Source organism: Mandrillus leucophaeus, unplaced genomic scaffold (genome assembly GCF_000951045.1).
Source record: "Mandrillus leucophaeus isolate KB7577 unplaced genomic scaffold, Mleu.le_1.0 Scaffold3, whole genome shotgun sequence".
NCBI classification, from domain to species: Eukaryota; Metazoa; Chordata; class Mammalia; order Primates; family Cercopithecidae; genus Mandrillus; species Mandrillus leucophaeus.
Window position 1 is genome coordinate 2472036 of NW_012103142.1, and position 17507 is coordinate 2489542.

Sequence of the window (17507 nt, forward strand, 5' to 3'; positions counted from 1 at the left end):
GGATTACAGGCATGAGCCACCACGCCCGGCCATTTCGTTTTCTAAAAATGAGGCTTGCACACCTATTAAGCTGGTTTCATAATCTGTCATTTGAAAATCCTGTATTAGGTGTTAAGACCCTTTCCCCGCTCCCACTGGAGAGGGCCGTGCTACTTACCAGGTTCATGGCCTGCGAGGGAGAGAGGGAAGACGGATTAGAGGACATGTGCAGCATCAGGGCTGTGGGGTGAGGGACGTCTTTGCGCCAACCTCCACCCAGTGCCCATGAGTTTTAGCTTCCGAGGAGCCCAAGGAAGCTCAGTAGACCCTCCCTGTCCCCCCAGAGGGAGTGCCTGCCAGCTGGGTCAAGCCCTGGAAAGGGCAGAGTGAGGGAAAACAAGCTGGCACCCTCTGGGTCTGTCCATATGTTCTAGAACTAGGCTCTGGGCACGGGGGCCTGGAGGTAAGAGGCCCCCTCCGCTGCACTGCTGTGGACAGGGAGAAGAGCACACGGCCTGCATGAGGCCCTGAGAAGGGCCTCAGTCATGAACCCCAGACTCTGAGATCCGCAGTTGCAGGACAGCCAGATCTGCAAGGAACTGCCATGCCCACCTCGATAGCCCTGCCGGCCAGTACCCCCGGGGCCTCCTCCCTGCCCACAGAAGTCCCCATGCAGTTAGTAAGCAGCAGTCAGGAGGAAGGAGAAAAAGAAAAACAGAGAAGAGGAGGGGTGGGCCTTAGTGGCCCCCAGATGGTCTCCCTCTCCCTCAATGACAGGGCCCTTGGGCTTCCTGCTGCCACTTGTGTTTCTTTCTGGACCCCCTCACAGCTTCTCAGCCCCTTGCCTGCCCCAGGCTGAAGCCACAGAGCAGCGACAGGCCTGCACCCAGGAGGGTGCTGGGCAGGCCAGGCTGGGTGGCAGGGGCCCCATACCTTCAGCTTGGACTGAATCTCCCGAGATTTCCGCCTGGCTAGAACCTGCAAGTGGCTAGAGACCTGTAGAGAGAGAAAGAAAGAAAAAAAGAGAAAAAGAACAGAAAGAGCAGAAGGAGAGGCAGGAACAGAACTTCAGCCAGAAAAAGGCACAGTGGGGCTGGAGAGCTGGCCAAGGAAAGGCCTGAGCTATGCAGAGATAGCGCCGTGGGTGAGGGGCCCAGGAGGGCTGAAGGCCCCCGCCAGGCACCCAACATACCTTGATGCCAACCTGGTACTCCCGCACCTTCTTCCGAGCTAGAACCTGTATGTGGCTGGACACCTAGGGGCCGCCCCGCGTCCCGCCAGAGAGGAAAACACAGATAGTGAGGAGGCACAGCCATGGGGTGGCCACGGGCAAGGAGCATCCCAGTCCCCTCATCTCTAGGGGACTACATGTAAATGGGGGGAACTTTTTTCTTTTTGAGACAGGGTTTATGTTGCCTGGGCTGATCTCAAACTCCTGGGCTCAAGCGATCCTCCCACCATAGCCTCCCGAATAGCTATGACTATAGGCATGTGCCATTGTGCCCGGTTCAGACACCTCTTAACACTGCCAAATCTGTTCTCTTCTTGGCTTATCATGAGCAAGAGCCACAGTAGCCTCCAGGGCCACCATGTACAGTTGCACAGGTTGTTCACTGGCCCAAAGGGCACCAGTGAGGGTTGAAATCCAGCCCAAGTTCTGCTGCCCAAGCTATGTGTCACTGTACAAGGCTGTGCCTAACCCTGTCCTCCCCCCAAAAAGGGTGACTTTTTCTCACTGGTGTCCTCAGAGGAGACCACCTTTTTCCAACTGGCACCACAGGTGCTAGCAATGGCCATGGTGCTCCTGTTGGTCATTAGCTTATACACCAAGGCCACATCCTCTACCAGGGATTTCCCTGGTACCACTGCCTGAGTCCTCCTGTCAACCCCAACCACAGCCCCAGCCTATGAAACCAGGCCTGGCCCTCCTGCGTTGCTCCCATAACTTTTTCCCCTAATACACCTTCTCTTTGCTTGGGCTAATATACGCTAGTGTGTATATATGTACTCAGTAGGTGTTCTTAATTGCACTTCTTCTCTAGCAATCTCCTCCTTGAAGCCTCCACTGGCAACTTGAGCTAATCACAGTCTGGATGTGTGCGCCGTGCTGTGTGCCCAGCTGACACAACAGACCCTTGACCTTGTCAAAGATCTGACCCAGAGGCACAGAGAACCCAAATGTCACTGTTTTCCCCAGGAAACACACAGATCCTTGATGCCGCTTCATGCTTCCAGCATTGGCAAGTGGCTTTCTTGGCAAGTTGTTTTTATTCTTACAAAGAAAGCTCCTTTTTCTCTTTAATCACAGCCTGACAGTGAGTATGTACGTGATGCCACCTGGTTAGGACCTGGGTGGGTGCTCCTCACACTGCCTCACTGAGCCCAGGAATCAGACTCCTGTCCAGCAAAATTACTGACCACTTCATGTTGTGACAGTAACAGACATTTACTGAGCACAGATACTGTCGTCCTCTGCATTTACACATACCAACCCCTTGATCTTTACAGCAACACAAAAACATAGGTACTAATATCCCTGACTTACGGATGACAAAACTAAAGCCTGGAAAGGTTAAGCCGTCACACAGCTGACTGCCACAGCCAGGATTCAAACCCAGGCGGTCTGAGTCCAGAGCCCACTCTGACTCCACTCACCACCAAGCTACGCTACCAGGACTCGCTTGTACTCTTAGCTCAGACTACCTCCACATGGTTGACTCTGTAACAGCTGAAAGTCACACGGAGCTTCATTCTAACTTAATATTTAGCTCTTTTGTCCATATGGAGGCACTGTGCTTGCTACAAATTGCTGCATGTATGTATGTGTAAAAACCTAAAACTGCATTTCTTTGCCAAAAGTAATTTTTTTTTTTTTTTTTTTTTGAGATGGAGTCTCGCTCTGTCACCCAGGCTGGAGTACAATGGCGTGATCTCGGCTCACTGCAGTCTCTGCTTCCTAGGTTCAAGTGATTCTCCTGCCTTAGCCTCCCGAGTAGCTGGGATTACAGGTGCACACCACCACGCCTGGCTAATTTTTGTATTTTTTAGTAGAGACGGGGTTCCACCATGTTGGCCAGGCTGGTCTCAAACTCCTAACCTAAGTGATCCACCCGCCTCGGCCTCCCAAAGTCCTGGGATTACAGGTCAAAAGTAAATTTTAAAAGGACCAAAAAAAACCTTGTCAGTGGTTACTCTTTTTAACACATAAAGACAGGCCTTGTTCTCACAACCAGAGGATGGGTCCCCTTTCACTGGGATCTAAAAGCCCAGAGTTCTAAGAAAGAGTAAAGATAGGGGGAGTTTCATCCTTGTACCTTATGCCCTTACGATGAAGGCAGTGGTTTCTAAAATTCCGAGCTTGTCAATAGCTGGTTTGTAAAAGCTCTTTTCTGGGCAGCCCTCTCAGGATGCTGGGCAGGAGCAGGTGTGATGGTGGACCCTGAATTCAGGGGCTGGGATGTGCCCACCTCTGCAGTCCACCCTGGCCTCAGTTCACAGTGACCCAGCGTGGCTGGATGCAATGGCTCGTGCCTGTAATCCTAGCACTTTGGGAGGCTGAGGCGGGAGGACTGCTTGAGGCCAAGAGTTCAAGAATAACATGGCCAACATAGCGAGACCCCCATCTCTACAGTAATTTAAAAAACTTAAAAAAAAAAAAAAAAAAAAAAACCAGTGACCTAGTTTAATGATCCTTGGCCCCTTCCCACTCTGACTAACAGGTTCCTATGAATACCTCTTCTGGGTAGAGGAGGACCTGCTGAGAGTTCGCTTCTGAGCTCAGAACAGCTTTCTGTTTATAATAATGACTGGAATAATAATAATAGCAGCAGCAAATTCTTCTGCAGTGCTTATGCTGTTCTAAGAGTCTTCACATGTTAACTAACTCAAAGGCTGAGGACACAAGGGTGGGAGGCCAACTACTGCCCACTCCCAGGTAGAACTAATATTTGAACCCAAGGGCTCCAGGGAACAGGGCCTGTGTGTGCGCCTCCATGTGGTATCCCTGGTGCCTAGAACATAGCAGTAGGTCAGTCATTAGCTAAGTGAATACATTTGGTGCTGCATGAGCTAGACTCAGGGAGGGTGGTTCATAAATGCTTGAATGCATGGGGGATCTTTGCTGCCCCTACACTGGGTGGGGAAGCTCAGAACCTTCCTTTGAGAAGGAGGTGGAACAGGCCAGACTTGTCATATGCACCATGGGGATCTGTGGGTCCAAATCCCACCAGGACAGGAGGCTGGGAGCGTGAGGGAAGCACTGGCCTCCATTCCTCCAGGTCCTGCCTCCAGCCTGGCCTCTCTCCCAGGCGGTGAGGCCATCACTCCCATCCACTCCCCTTCAGATTTCTGTCACCACACTGCCACCTTCCCTGGACCACAAGCCACTAATTGTCTCTTACATCATCATTTTTCTCCGTTCCCACCACCACTACCCTTGTCCCAGGCCCTGGCACTGTTGATCTAGGCCTTTGCTTATGCCCCCAATAGCCAGCCTCCCTGTCTCCACCCAGCCCTCTCTAATCCATTGTCCCGACTGCTTGAGGGCCTTCCTCAACAGCTGCCACCTGCCACTCCCTGCTCCATACCCTCCTGTGGCCCACCGCTGCCTCTTGGGGAATCTGTCCTCCATGTCTCCTGCTGAGTGTCCCCTACCCCAGCAGTCCCCACCCTCCCTCTGCCACATCATGCTGCCCACAGGCATGGCTCTTTCCTGCCTCGGGGGCTTGAGGAAACTACTTAACTTCCCTATGCATCAGTTTCCTCATCATAAAAAAGAGATAATTACTGTACCTATCTAAGAAGGTTGCTGAGATGATTAAATGAATTAACTTAAAGGAAGCTCTGTATGGGTTTACCATGATGATTAGTTGTATATCCAACTTCCTCAGCCTGGAAGGAAGGGTCCTCTCCCTTTTCTCTGCCTGGCTAACTCCCATTCCTTCTTAAAAATACATCCCTAGTGTCACCTCCTCCAGGGAGCCTTCCCAGCTCTCTCTCCCCACTCCCCTAGCTTTGTCTGGGTTGGCTGCTTGTCCCAGAGTGCCCTGCACCCACCCCCTCTCAGCCCCGCCACCCTGCTCTGTACCCGTCCATCTGACCGTCTGGCTCCCTGGCTGGTGACTCAGGGCAGAGACCATGTAGCAGCCCCAGCAGCCCCGTGGGCTTATCTGTGGTCCCTGAACCAAAGGCCCTGGGCAGGGTAGTGGGTGGTCAGAAAGGACAGTGGGGCCATCTCTCCAAGAGAAGAGGGAAGGGTGAATGGAGCTGCTCGGGAGTGGGAGGGGGTAAAATCGAGGGCGTAAGGGGAGCGTGATGAGGCAAGGAGGGTGGCAGGCCAGGTCGGGGGCAGCCTCGAGGAGGTGGGCAGGGTAGGGGCAAGGGGTTGACCGGGGCAGCTGAGACAGAGTGTGTGGGTGGTGGACCCAGCATAAACCGTCTCTCTACCTGTTTTCTCGTCCGAGTCTTCCCCGTCCTCAGTTTAATATAGCGTGCAATCAACTCATTTCGGCCTAGATTGGGGTGAGAGAGAAAATGAGGAGTGGGCAAAGGGTGGAGCCAGAGGCTGGAGACCCCCACCCCACTGGGAAGCCACTCCAGGTCCCTCCCCAAAACACTGCTCTTCTGTTCACCACTCTCTTCACTCCAAGCTGCACGTGCAGGGCGTGCAAAAGTGGCTGGGGAGTCTCAGCTGCATCCTACCGCCTCCAGGACCTAGAGGGGCTGCTCTTCAGGGGAGGGGTGCATTAGGAGCTGTAAGGTAGGAGGAAGGAGGGCCGAGGCACCCTAACAGGCTTCCCTGCAGACAGACTGGGTGGCTGTGGTACAGGTCAGCAGGACAGTAGCAGGGTAGGGCCAGTCCTGGCCAGGCACGCCCATCCTCCCAGCCCCCTGAAGTGCTTCCTGCCTGTGTCACCAGCTCCAACGCTCTTAGTGCATGGATTTGTGGAGGCGTGTGAATGAGCCTGCCCCAGGTGGATGTCCTGCCCTTACTCTGTCTTTACCCTGGACAAGTCCCTTCCCTTCTGTGGTGAAAGACCAGGAAGGACAGGAAGGCAGCATTGAGCGCCTCCAATGTGCCTCCTACACTGGCGGCCTTGTCAAGATGTGTCACTGAGCATGTCGCCAAGTCCTTGTGCCTTTTACGCCCATGTCACCAGTCCCCAGTGTCTCTCCACCCTGTGACAGCCTTGTGAGCCTTGGGGTGCAGGGTCTGTTCTGTACTACAGACCCTCTGAGGGCCCAGAAGCTGCCAGTGTCCAGGGACTTGGGCCTGAAAGGGGGATGCCTGGGCCACACAGCTAAGCCCACATCAGCATGGTCAAGGTGTACACCTCTACCCCCAAATCCAGGCTATCTGCCCCCCAGCCCCATGGCCTCCCCAGAACAGCCAAATTCTCCAAATTCCATTCCAATGACTGAACCAGCCCCATTGCTCCTCCCTTCCCGCCAGCCCCTCTCCACCCCAATCTCTCCACCCTGTCTAAAAATACCCTGTGGGGCTCCCCCAGCCTGGGAGGCAGCAGTGGGGGCAGGCAGCACCCACCCTGTGGAAGGCACCCTGGACCATCTGCCTGCCCCCAAGGTGGGGCTCTGGGGCTGGGGTGGGCGTGGCCAAGGGGGCGTGGCCAAGGGACACGGAGCAGCCCTGATCCCTTCCCACAGCCGCGCCCTGGGAAGGGCTGGGCCTGCCTCGCTCAGCCATGGGCTGCTAGGAGGAATAGGGGGGCTGGCCAGGAACCAGGCCCAGAAGGGTCGAGTTATCCCAAAAATGCAGCTATGGGAGAGCCCTCTCAGGGCTGGACAAGAGGGGACACTCCCTTCTGGAAGTGGGCAAGATGGCATAGAGAAGGGCCAGCAAACACAAGGAGTGGAGAAGGGGACTGAGAAGGGCACGCGTCCTCACGGCCCCAACGCAGGCCTTTGTCCCGGTGCGACCTCCCACAGCCCGCACTGGAGGGAACTGCGTTGCGACTGTCACCGGGCCTCCTTTCCACATCTTCCTACGGGAAGGGACCCCCTTCCGGGTCTCGACTGGCACAGACTGGGCTGACCCACTTTCTTGGGCCCACTGAGTCACCTCGAAACCTCCAGGCCGGTAGCGGGGAGGAGAGGAGGAGCAGGCGGGGGTGCCAAGGTGTGGGCTGCGCCTTGGATTGGGGGCGAGCCCGGCTTGTTTATGAGGAGGAGCGCGGAGGAGGATCCAGACACACAGGCTTGCGAGCCCAGACTCGCCCAGCCAGCGGCTGGCAGCCTCCGACGTCACCAAACCGGTTGGGTGAGAGGGCAGAGAGCAGGGGGAAGGGCCGCAGTCCCGCCCGCGCCCCCGCTGCACGCACCGTACATCTTGCCCTCGTCGGACAGGATGATCTTGCGCCGGCCGCAGGGCGGGTAGATGGCCAGGGCCTCCTGGAAGCTCTGCTCGATGTCCGGGCTCCACACGCCCTCCGCATCATTGTCCAGCCCCTTGTCCAGGCCCTCGGGCCCATCCTCCCGGGCCTCCCCGGGGCTGCTGCTGGCGTTCCAGCTGTTGGACGCTATTGTGCTGGTTGCTCTGGGCTCTGGGCCTGAGCCCGCTGGGCGGCCGAGCCTGGGGGACAGACAGAGAGGAGCTGGGGCCAGGGTCCTCCTCGACCACAGCAATCTCCTATCCCCCAACCGCTGGGTCTGGAGCTCCGCCCCCAGCCCCAAGCCCACCCTAGGAACAGGTGCTCCGGGTGGAATGGAGGTAACAACCAACCACAGCTTGTTCAGAGCTGTGTGACCTGGGATGCACGCGCTACTTCACCTCTCTAGGCCTCAGTCCTGTAAAATGAGAAAAGGGTCTCCTTGAGGTTGTGAGGGTTAAAACTTAAATGAGCTCATGACAAAGTACTAGCCACATGCCCGGCTCATGACACTCAAGAAATACGTAATCAGTAACAACAACAATGCCTCACACCAACACAGCACTTTTGTAGGGAAAAGGCATTTTCATATTCATTCAAACCTCACAAAACTAGGCCGGCGCGGTGTCTCATGCCTGTAATCACAGCACTTTGGGAGGCCAAGGCGGGCGGATCCTTTAAGGTCAGGAGCTTGAGAACAACCTGACCAACATGGTGAAACCCCGTCTCTACTAAAAATATATCAGGGCTGGACACAGTGGCACATGCCTGTAATCTCATCACTTTGGGAGGCCAAGGAGGTTGGATCATGAGGTCAGGTGTTCGAGACCAGACTGACCAACATGGTGAAACTCCATCTCTACTAAAAATACAAAACTTAGCTGGGTGTGGTGGCACGTGCCTGTAATCTCAGCTACTCAGGAGGCTGAGGCAGGAGAATCGCTTGAACCCAGGAGGCAGAGGTTGCAGTGAGCTGAGATCACGTCACTGTACTTCAGCCTAGGCAACAGAGCAAGATTCCATCTTTAAAAAAAAAAAAAATTAGCAGGGCATGGCAGCACACTCCTGCAATCCCAGCTACTCAGGAGACTGAGGCATGAAGATCCCTTGAACTCCAGAGGCAGAGCTTGCAGTGAGTGGAGATGGCACCACTGCACTCCAGCCTGGGTGACAGAGCAGACCCTGTCTCAAAAAACAAAAACAAAAAACACTAAAGCAGGAAGGGTAGGGAATAACGCCCATTATCCAGAGAGGAAAATTGAGGCTCACAAGGTCATGCAGCTGCCAAAGGCATGCTAAGGAGCACAGAGAGGAGGAGCAGAGGGGCAGGGCTGTGCTTCCTCAGCTCTCCCTGTCAGCTCCTCCTCCCCAGTGTCCAGATCCCCAGTCAGGGAACTCTACCCCTCACTCTTGCCCCAGCATCAATGCAGCCCAGCTAAGGACCCCTCAGGGCACAAGGAGGGTCCCTGACCCAGGAAGGGAATTGTTTTACCTCCCCCAAATCGATAACCAACCAGAACTCTGCCAACGGGCCTAACGTGGGGCAGGAACTGCCCCAGGAATTACAAAAAGGGAACTGGAGAGGGAGCAGCTGAGAAGGTGCTTGGCCAACAGCCTGGCTCAATCTCACCCGCTCCTCTATCCCACTTCCTGTTCCCGCACCTCCAGGCCCCACAGCAGCCTGTAAACCACTCACACCCGTAAACCACCCACACGCCCGCCCCCTCCCTGGCCCATCCTCCATGTGGGCCAGGGCTCTGTAAACTGTGAGCGCCCTGAACCTACCAGACTGAGTTATTAGTTAGGACCACACCCCACTAGGCCCCCATCACTCACCACCCCAAGACTCACCCCAAATCCCCTTCAGCCCCAGAACCCACATGTCCAATGTATTCAGGGTCCTGGAAACGTAAGAGCCCATGATGGCTGGATCCTGGGACTTAGCTCTGGGCAGCAGGGAAAAGGGAGGGGTGGAGAGGTGGGGGACCCCATCAGAAGCCAGGGAGAGGAAGATGAATTCCAGGTCCTGCTGCTTGAGTGGGGGTGGACTCTCTCTGCAGAGCCACCTGTTTGCTTAGGGAGGCTTGAGGGGGTCACTAGCAGAACGAGGTGGGGAGGGCCGGGGGGGCCTGAATGTCAGCTAGTTATTAGGTTATTCTTTTTTCTTTTTAAAATGTTTTATTTTTTATGTTTTAGATGGAGTCTTGCTCTGTCACCCAGGCTGGAGTGCAATGGCGCGATCTCTGATCACCGCAACCTCCACCTCCTGGGTTCAAGCGATTCTCCTGCCTCAGCCTCCCATGCAGCCTCCCCGATCAGCATGGTGCCACGTACCTGTAGCTGGGATTACAGGCGCGTGCCACCATGCCCGGCTAATTTTTTTTTTTTTCCCGAGATGGAGTCTCGCTGTCTCCCAGGCTGGAGTGCAGTGGCGCAATCTCGGCTCACTGCAAGCTCCACCTCCTGGGTTCACACCATTCTCCTGCCTCAGCCTCCCATGCAGCCTCCCCGATCAGCATGGTGCCACGTACCTGTAGCTGGGATTACAGGCGCGTGCCACCATGCCCGGCTAATTTTTTTTTTTTTCCCGAGATGGAGTCTCGCTGTCTCCCAGGCTGGAGTGCAGTGGCGCAATCTCGGCTCACTGCAAGCTCCACCTCCTGGGTTCACACCATTCTCCTGCCTCAGCCTCCCCAGTAGCTGGGACTTACAGGCGCCAGCCACCACGCCCGGCTAACTTTTTGTATTTTTAGTAGAGACAGGGTTTCACCGTGTTAGCCAGAACGGTCTCGATCTCCTGACCTCGTGATCTGCCCGCCTCGGCCTCCCAAAGTGCTGGGATTACAGGTGTGAGCCACTGAGCCCAGCCAATTTTTTGTATTTTCAGTAAAGACAGGGTTTCACCATGTTGGCCAGGCTGCTCTCAAACTCCTGACCTCATGATCCACCAGCCTCAGCCTCCCAAAGTGCTGGGATTACAGGTGTGAGCCACCGCGCCTGGCCCTCGGTTATTCTAAACTATTATTCAGTTAGTTATTCAGCTATTCAACTAGTTATTGTAATTATTCTAAACTATTGAGTTTAGACTTAATATTACTACTAATAACAGTACCTGTCATATGCCAGGCACTGTTCTGGGATTTCACACACATTGACTCACTTAATCTTCACAATAACCCTATGGTGCAGATACTATTATTATTCCTAGTTTATAGATGAAGAATCCAAGAAACAGAGAAGTTAAGCAACTTGCCTTAGGGCACACAACAAGTAAGTACTAGGGCTGGGTTCTGAACCCAGGTAAGCTGGCTTCAGTTTTATAACCAGGAAGGTTATAGGGAGGGTGCTGTGAGACCCCACCACCTGGAGAGAGAAAGGAGGTTCACCTGCCATAGCAATGGCCCTAAGTCTGCCCAGGAGGTCCCCCTCAGTCCAAGCAGCTGGAGCAACTTCAAGGACCCCTGCACTGCTGTACATCCCTTTCTGTGATGCCTCCAGAGCCACCAGGAATCTCTCTCCCACGGCCAGTGGGCAGCCAGAAGGAGCTGTGCCCCTGACCTGTCAGAGGGGCCAGATGCCCTTATTCCCAGCCTGTCCCTCACCCCAGGAAACTGGATCGAGAGCCCCAGCCCCCACTCCTCAATCAGAGGGGAATTATTGGAATAGAAATGTGAGGGGTAAACAAAATAAATAAATATAAATAAATAAATAAATAAGGAAATGTGGGGGGTGGTGGCTCATGACTATAATTCCAGAACTCTGGGACGATCACTTGAGGCCAGGAGTTCAAGACCAGCCTGGACAACATAGTGAAAACCTTGTCTCTATTTTTAAAAATTAAATTTAAATTTAAAAAAACAAAAAGAAAAACAAAAGTGAGGGGACAGGGGTACGCTAGCTGGGTGGGCACACCTAGCGACTCCCCTGTTGATATAGCTGGGATGCAGGCCCTGTCCACAGGTATCAGTCTGACACTGCCACAGAGCTGTCAGAGGGGAGGGAGAAGAGGGGCTACAATGAGCTAAGACCCCTCTTAACCCCTTCCCGAGGCCTCCCTGGAGCAGCAGCGGCCCAGGCAGCCCCAGACTTTTAAAGCAACTTTCCTGCCTCCCCCAAGTCCCTGCCCGCCTCCCCTCAAGCAGGCTGTGGCCCCCCTTCTGAGGGTGATGTCAGCCCCGCCCCGCCCCCCGCGGGAGCACTGTGGCCAAATATGGCGAACACAGCAGCAGGCTTGGGAGCTGGGACAGACTGGGGGGGCGGGGCAGGCGGCCCCTGGCTGGGACCGCTGGCAGCTGGTGAGGGGGAGGGGAGGGGGGACGGCCCAAAGGACGCGTCAAGGAGAGAATAGGACCACCGTCCCTCCCTTCCGCTGGCTCCTAGATGCATTCGAGACTCACTTTCTAGGAACGCTCCTAGGGGCAGAGGCACCAACACAGGGGCAAGTGGCACTCCCCACACACATCCATGCACAGGAGCACACTGTGCAGAGGGGCTGTGCGAGTGCTCGGGTGGACAACCACGCGAGAATGTGTACCCCCAAGCTGAGGCACACACGTGGGCAGTGGCGGGCAGGCAGCTGCCCTGGGCTGGGGGCTGGACCGGGGTCTCAGTGGAAGGGAGTCTGCAGAAGGTGTGAGCACTGGCTGCTCTGTTCTCCTAGAGACCAGCATGTGCCCGCCTTCTTCTCCCTAGACCCCCTAACCGCTGGGACCCAGGCCGGGCTGAGGAGGCTATGGCTCCTTGGACAGGTGCGGGCTGGGCTGGGGCAAATGTGGGACTCTGGCTTGGTGGATGGGTGGGACATCTAGAGAAGGCTGACTGTGGGCGAGAGGGCAGATCCTGGGCTGCTGGCTGACGATGCCCAGGTGTCAGGTGTCTAGAAGCTCTGCCTCGCTGTGCCATGAAGAGGGGTAGGAGAGGGAGGATACCCAACTGAGGGTCAAGGGGAGGGAGACCAAGGCCAGAGTGGGGCCTGAGACAGACAGGAGGAGCAGGGGAGACAGGCTGGGGGAGAGTCTGGGGCAAAGAGAAGCTGAGGTAAACCCAGAGAGAAAACAGACCAGAGACAGAAGAGTTCCAGTGAGTGAGAGACAGAAAGCCCAGCCCAACAGGAGACAGACCAGAGCCCCGAAGAGTGAAGGGAGAGACCCCAGGAGAGATATGGAGGCAGGGCAGGGAAGTGCTGGACCGTCAGACCCACAGACTGACAGAGCCGGTGGGGGGTGGAGGGAGAAGGGGTGAAGGAGGGCAGGAGACGGGAGAAGAAAGAGGGGGCACAGACAAGGCAACCAACAAAGACCCAGAGAGACACAGAGCAGAAAGGGGTAGACCAGAAACTCAGATATGACAGGCATCGAGGGAGGGGCAGGCCAGGAGGGGACAGGGAGAAAGAGAAAGACAGGGACAAGGACAGAGACCCAGAGGCCAAGGCCGAACAGAGGGAGGGAGTGACAAGGGAGGCCACTGCCGGGGGCTGGGGGCCAGCCACAGTCCAGGACACCCCCACTCCCGTCTCAGGGGCTCCTACCCTCCACCTCCTCTTAGAACCCCTCCCATCTGCCCCTGCAGAGGAGTCCTGTTGTACCTGTCCTGCAAACCCGCCAGCAGGCTGCAGACCCCCAGGGGACTCAGTCTGCCTTCACCCTCATCCTGACCAGCCACACCCGCTTCCCCTCTCCCAGGGCCCTCAGCCTTCCAGGCTCAGAAGGCCTCTGGGTGGAGGCAGGGATGGGGGCTAGGAGGCTGGGTGAGCAGGCTTTGGGGCCCTGGGGAAGATAAGGGGCACCTTGCTGCCCACCCCCACCCTGGGGCAAGACCTGCCGGAAGAACTGGCTGGACAGCTCCAGGGATCAGGCCAGAGCTGGGGCCGCTGCAGAGGCCCTGGCCCCCCACCCCCACAGGCCCTGCAGCTTCCAGACCACCCAGCCCTGTAGCTCCCTTTAGGGGCCCCGGAGCCACTGCCTCAGTAGGAGGCACAGAAAAAACCAGTCTGGGTGGGTGGGCACCTCCTGTCTTACCCCTCCCCCTGCACCAGCCCTGCTGGGAGGACGAGCTGAGCTGTGACCTTCCTGGGTCTAGCAGCCAGCAGTCCACCCCTGCAGGGACCCCAGCCCCCAAAGCCTTCTCACTTGGAGTGAGAACATCACTCAAAATGTGGGAAGATCAGTGAAATCAGCAGTTTCCTCCCAAATCTCTGCCCTCAAACCTGAGCTGGGCTGACCAGCCAGGGGGTCGAGGATGGGGAGGGCAGCTGAGGAGGGCTAAGGGAGTCTCCCACCCCCTCTGCCTTTTCCTCCCTCCTCCCCTATCCGCCCCACAGCAGGCCAGCTGTTCTCCAGCTGCCAGAAGCTCCCACCCTAGAAGTAGCCATGCTCTGGGGCAGCAGAGCAAGTAGGGATGTATCCGCCTCCCCCAACTCCAGCCCAAGGACCCCGGAGGGACCCTGCCAAGCAGCCACACCCTGCCAGGCTAGGGAGGGATTCCCTCCTCCCTGGAACAGGGTCTCAATTTTTACAGGAGGAAGCAATTTGCAGAGCCCACTAGGAGGGAGGTGGGGGCCCCTCCACTCTCCCCCCCACTTATTAATGTGCTTCCAATTTGGGAATGGAGACTGTCTCTGCCCCTCCTCCCCACACTACTTGGGAAAGGGGCTTTCTCAGGGAGCAGAGGGGGTTGGGATAGTCTCCCCAGGCCTCCTTCTGCAAAGCTCATCCGTCGTCACGCCCCCTCTCCCTGAAGCAGTATAGAGGGTAGGAGGGTGGAGACTCAGCCCTCAAGTCCCCTGCAGAGAGAAGGGCCCAGTTCCCAGACCTCCCTTCACCCCCTCCCTGGGACTGACTTGTCTCCTCATCTTGTCCTGGTCCCAGGGCGGGAATCTCAGGTATCCAGTGGGAGACAGGCTGTGGGGGGTCACAGTTTCTCAGTTCTCAGTTACCACGCCAGACTCCTGGTACTCCGGGTCGCCCACTGGGCTCCCACCAGCCACTCAGTCAGTGCCCCCATGAGAGTCATGGTGTCCTCTGCGCCCTTCCTCTCGCTCGCACACACAGTTGCGTCACAGCCACTGTCCTGCACATCCACTGTTACCCGCATCTCTCTCCTGCTGGGTTTTTAAAGAATCTTTATTGTGATAAAATATACATAACATCGAGTTTACCATTTTTGCCATTCTAAGTGTACAACTGAGTGGCATTAATTACATTCCTCCTTTCTGTTTTTTATCAGTGTCTTTCTCATGGTCTTCCACATAGATGCCACACATGTCAGGGACCACAGGCCCCAAACGCACCCCACAGAGCCTCCTACACGCCCTGCCTGGCACAGCCCTGGGGGCGTCACCCACACTACCCGAGAGTCCCAAACACGTTCAGATAGTGACCACCCACCCACAGTGCCAGGATCAGTCACGCCCCACAGTTTCTCTCACACACGGCATCGCTTTCTGGTGCTCAGTGTCACCCACACACCACATACCATATTCATGCTTGGCACATGTCGGATGGCGCCCACCTTGCTGGGACACACATCATACTGACACGGAGTTGGTCGTATTGTTTTACTCGCATGTAGTGTCACACGTAAGTCACACACAGACAAACCTGAAGCCATCTCACATGCTGTGTCACAACATACAGGTCACAAGTGGTCACACCACAGCATAACACATCACACAGATCACCACTCATCCGGCTTCTCACACACACGCGCCCGCGCGCTCGCATACACACAGCCTCATGCAAGCATGGTGTCCCTCACACGCAGGTCACTTGAGCATCAGAGTCACACCCAGTGTAATCTCCAGGCACACAGATGGTTAGGCAGCCGGCTTCCTTCAGCGGCACATCCAGGACACACACAGAATGCCCTGGCACACACAGAACATCCCCCATGCAGGTTCTTAGGTACACAGGTGGCGGCACGCCCAGACACATGAAGAGTCACCAGTTTCTCTTATGGATGTGTATATCTGTCACATACATGAATGTCACAAAGCCACAGCTTCTCTCCTGCATACACCTAGCCCTGCACAAGCCGCTCTGACCAGGGTTCTCTTCCACACATATCCAGCCCCACAGAAGGCAAGTCTCACCCACACAGAAATGTCCTACTCACGGCTTCCCTCACACACATCCAGCGCCACACACAGTTGCAGTCTCATTTCCCTCTAACACTTCCTGCCCTTTCAGGCCTGGCAGGGAGCACAGGAAACAATCGGCACTCTAGGAAACCCCAAGGGCAGAGGCTTTAGGATGTACAGGGGGATGAACCTCTCTGGCCCTAACCTCCACCTCCTGTGGGTTGGGGAAGACAGGCAGAGCCCTCCCTCCGGCAGGGCAGAGTTCTCCCTGGAGGGAAGCGGCCCCTTCTGCAGACAACCTAGGGCACAACACCGGGAGGGGAGGGGAGGGAAGACAGGGCAAGGCCACTGGGACAGTACTGAGTGTGATCTGCTGACCTCCCCAGCTCTATCCAGAGGCAGGTCCTCAGGGTCACCCCCGGAATCCCACAGCTTCTGCAGCCCCCATGTGGGAAGAAGAGGCTGCGACCTCCTAGCTCCTTCACAGAAAGCTGCAGCATTTAGACCCCTGGGCTCCTCTCCCCATCCTGAGTGGGGAAGGAGAGGAGGGCAGGACCAGCGATTTCCACACTGAGCCCTGGGGCCCCCAGAGGTGTTTGGGAGTGGGGCAGAGGGTAGGGCCACCCAAATGGTCTCTGAAGACCCTTTGTGCCATCCAGCCCTACCAGAACGCTCGACCACCTCAGAGGCAAGATCCCCCAATCCACTAAGCCTCCCTGTTCCTTGACACCTGCTTCCTGCCACCTTTTCAGCCCTGTTCACCTGGCTGAGCTACTCCTCAGTCACTCCTTGGTTTGTCCTTGCCTTCTTCCTTGGGCCACTGGATCACCCACCCACCTCTCCAGACCCCACCAGGTTCAGGTTCCATCATGGGAGAAGGGAGGCAAACTGGGAGACAGACTCTGGGAGGAGCTCAGAGAAAAGGGACCTGAGCAGTCATTCATTCCAAGCAGGGAAACTGAGGCCCAAAGGGGCCCGCCAAGATGGCACAATTGGTTAAAGGTCCAGAGGGGACCAGATCCCTATTTCTTGACCACCTCTGTTGAGATGTGGTTTTGATATTCCTTCAGTTGGTAGAAAGTGCCAGGGTCTACAAACCTTAGGGTGAGGATGGGAGCAGGGCTCAGGACCCATGTGATGCTCCTGTATACTTAATGCGCCGCTCTGTCCTGGCAAGCACTGACCATTCTAATAGCCATTCCCCAGCCCAGATGCGCTCATTAGCATTAATGACGGTTCCCTCCCCAGGGGAGTGGGGAAAGGCCCAAGAGCTTGGGACTCATACTGGCTCCTACCCTCTCCCTGAGGAGGGGGCATCCAGGGCCCCTGAAGTCACCCTTACCGGACAGCCTTGTCCTGGAAGATCTGTGTACTCCCTGCCCACTGGGAGAGTAGGGACCCAAAAGACCACAAAACCACATCCTTTAGGTAGTGCCCTAGGAGAGGGCTCTTGGGGGGAGTGGGGCTACAGGAGTCTAGAAGGGAGGGGACATAATTCCCCCAAATCTCCAACTTTTGGGAGAGCCTTCCCTCCTTGCCCCAGGTGACCCCAGCACTGCTGTGGAACATGTGTACACAGAACCAGGCCACAAGAGACTGGATACACAGAGCCACTATGGGCACCAGCCCCTCTGAGCTGTGTCCAGCCCCTACCCCTATGCCCTGTTCTTCCGGACAACAAGTCTAGGCCTGACCTGGTTCTGCCCCTACCTGGAAAGAGGGAAGACACAGAAGACAGCCCTTGAGAAGACCGCCCCAAGGCCTCCTTCCCCCTTGCACTGAAAGAATCTCTCAGCCCTGGATCAGGGCCCTTCACCAGTAAAGTTGACAGAGCGGGGTCCCAATGACACTGCCCCAGGGCCCAGCTGGGCTGGAAAACAAATCCAGACCGGCGCCCCCAGCCCTCCCTCCCCTGGCAGGAATAAAGGGCATGACAGACAATGGAGGGGACCGGGGTAGGAAGCGGGGGACCAGTCACCCTCAAACCTTCTCAAGTCTAAACAAGAGCCCTGAGAAAGTGTGGGGAAGAAAAGGCCCCAAATCCAGACCCCTCGGAGCCAAGCTCA

At 56.2% G+C, this 17507-nt stretch overlaps 2 protein-coding genes across 2 annotated transcripts in view; one reads left to right on the plus strand and one right to left on the minus strand.

Annotated features, from left to right (window-relative positions):
* The window catches only part of RPL10A (ribosomal protein L10a), a 16943-nt gene extending 13298 nt beyond the window's left edge, over positions 1-3645 (plus strand). The window contains exon 7 of the mRNA XM_011986558.1: positions 3611-3645. The gene's annotated coding sequence lies outside the window, so the exon portion shown is untranslated. The remainder of the gene's footprint in view (positions 1-3610) is intronic.
* TEAD3 (TEA domain family member 3) overlaps positions 1-14456 on the minus strand; it is a 21076-nt gene extending 6620 nt beyond the window's left edge. Inside the window, exons 1-5 of the mRNA XM_011986887.1 lie at positions 14299-14456; positions 7317-7675; positions 5425-5489; positions 1172-1234; positions 158-169 (exon numbers count right to left, since the gene is read on the minus strand). Of these exons, the coding sequence (XP_011842277.1) occupies positions 158-169; positions 1172-1234; positions 5425-5489; positions 7317-7675; positions 14299-14456 (657 nt within the window). The remainder of the gene's footprint in view (positions 1-157; positions 170-1171; positions 1235-5424; positions 5490-7316; positions 7676-14298) is intronic.
* Between the last annotated feature and the right edge of the window lie 3051 nt (positions 14457-17507).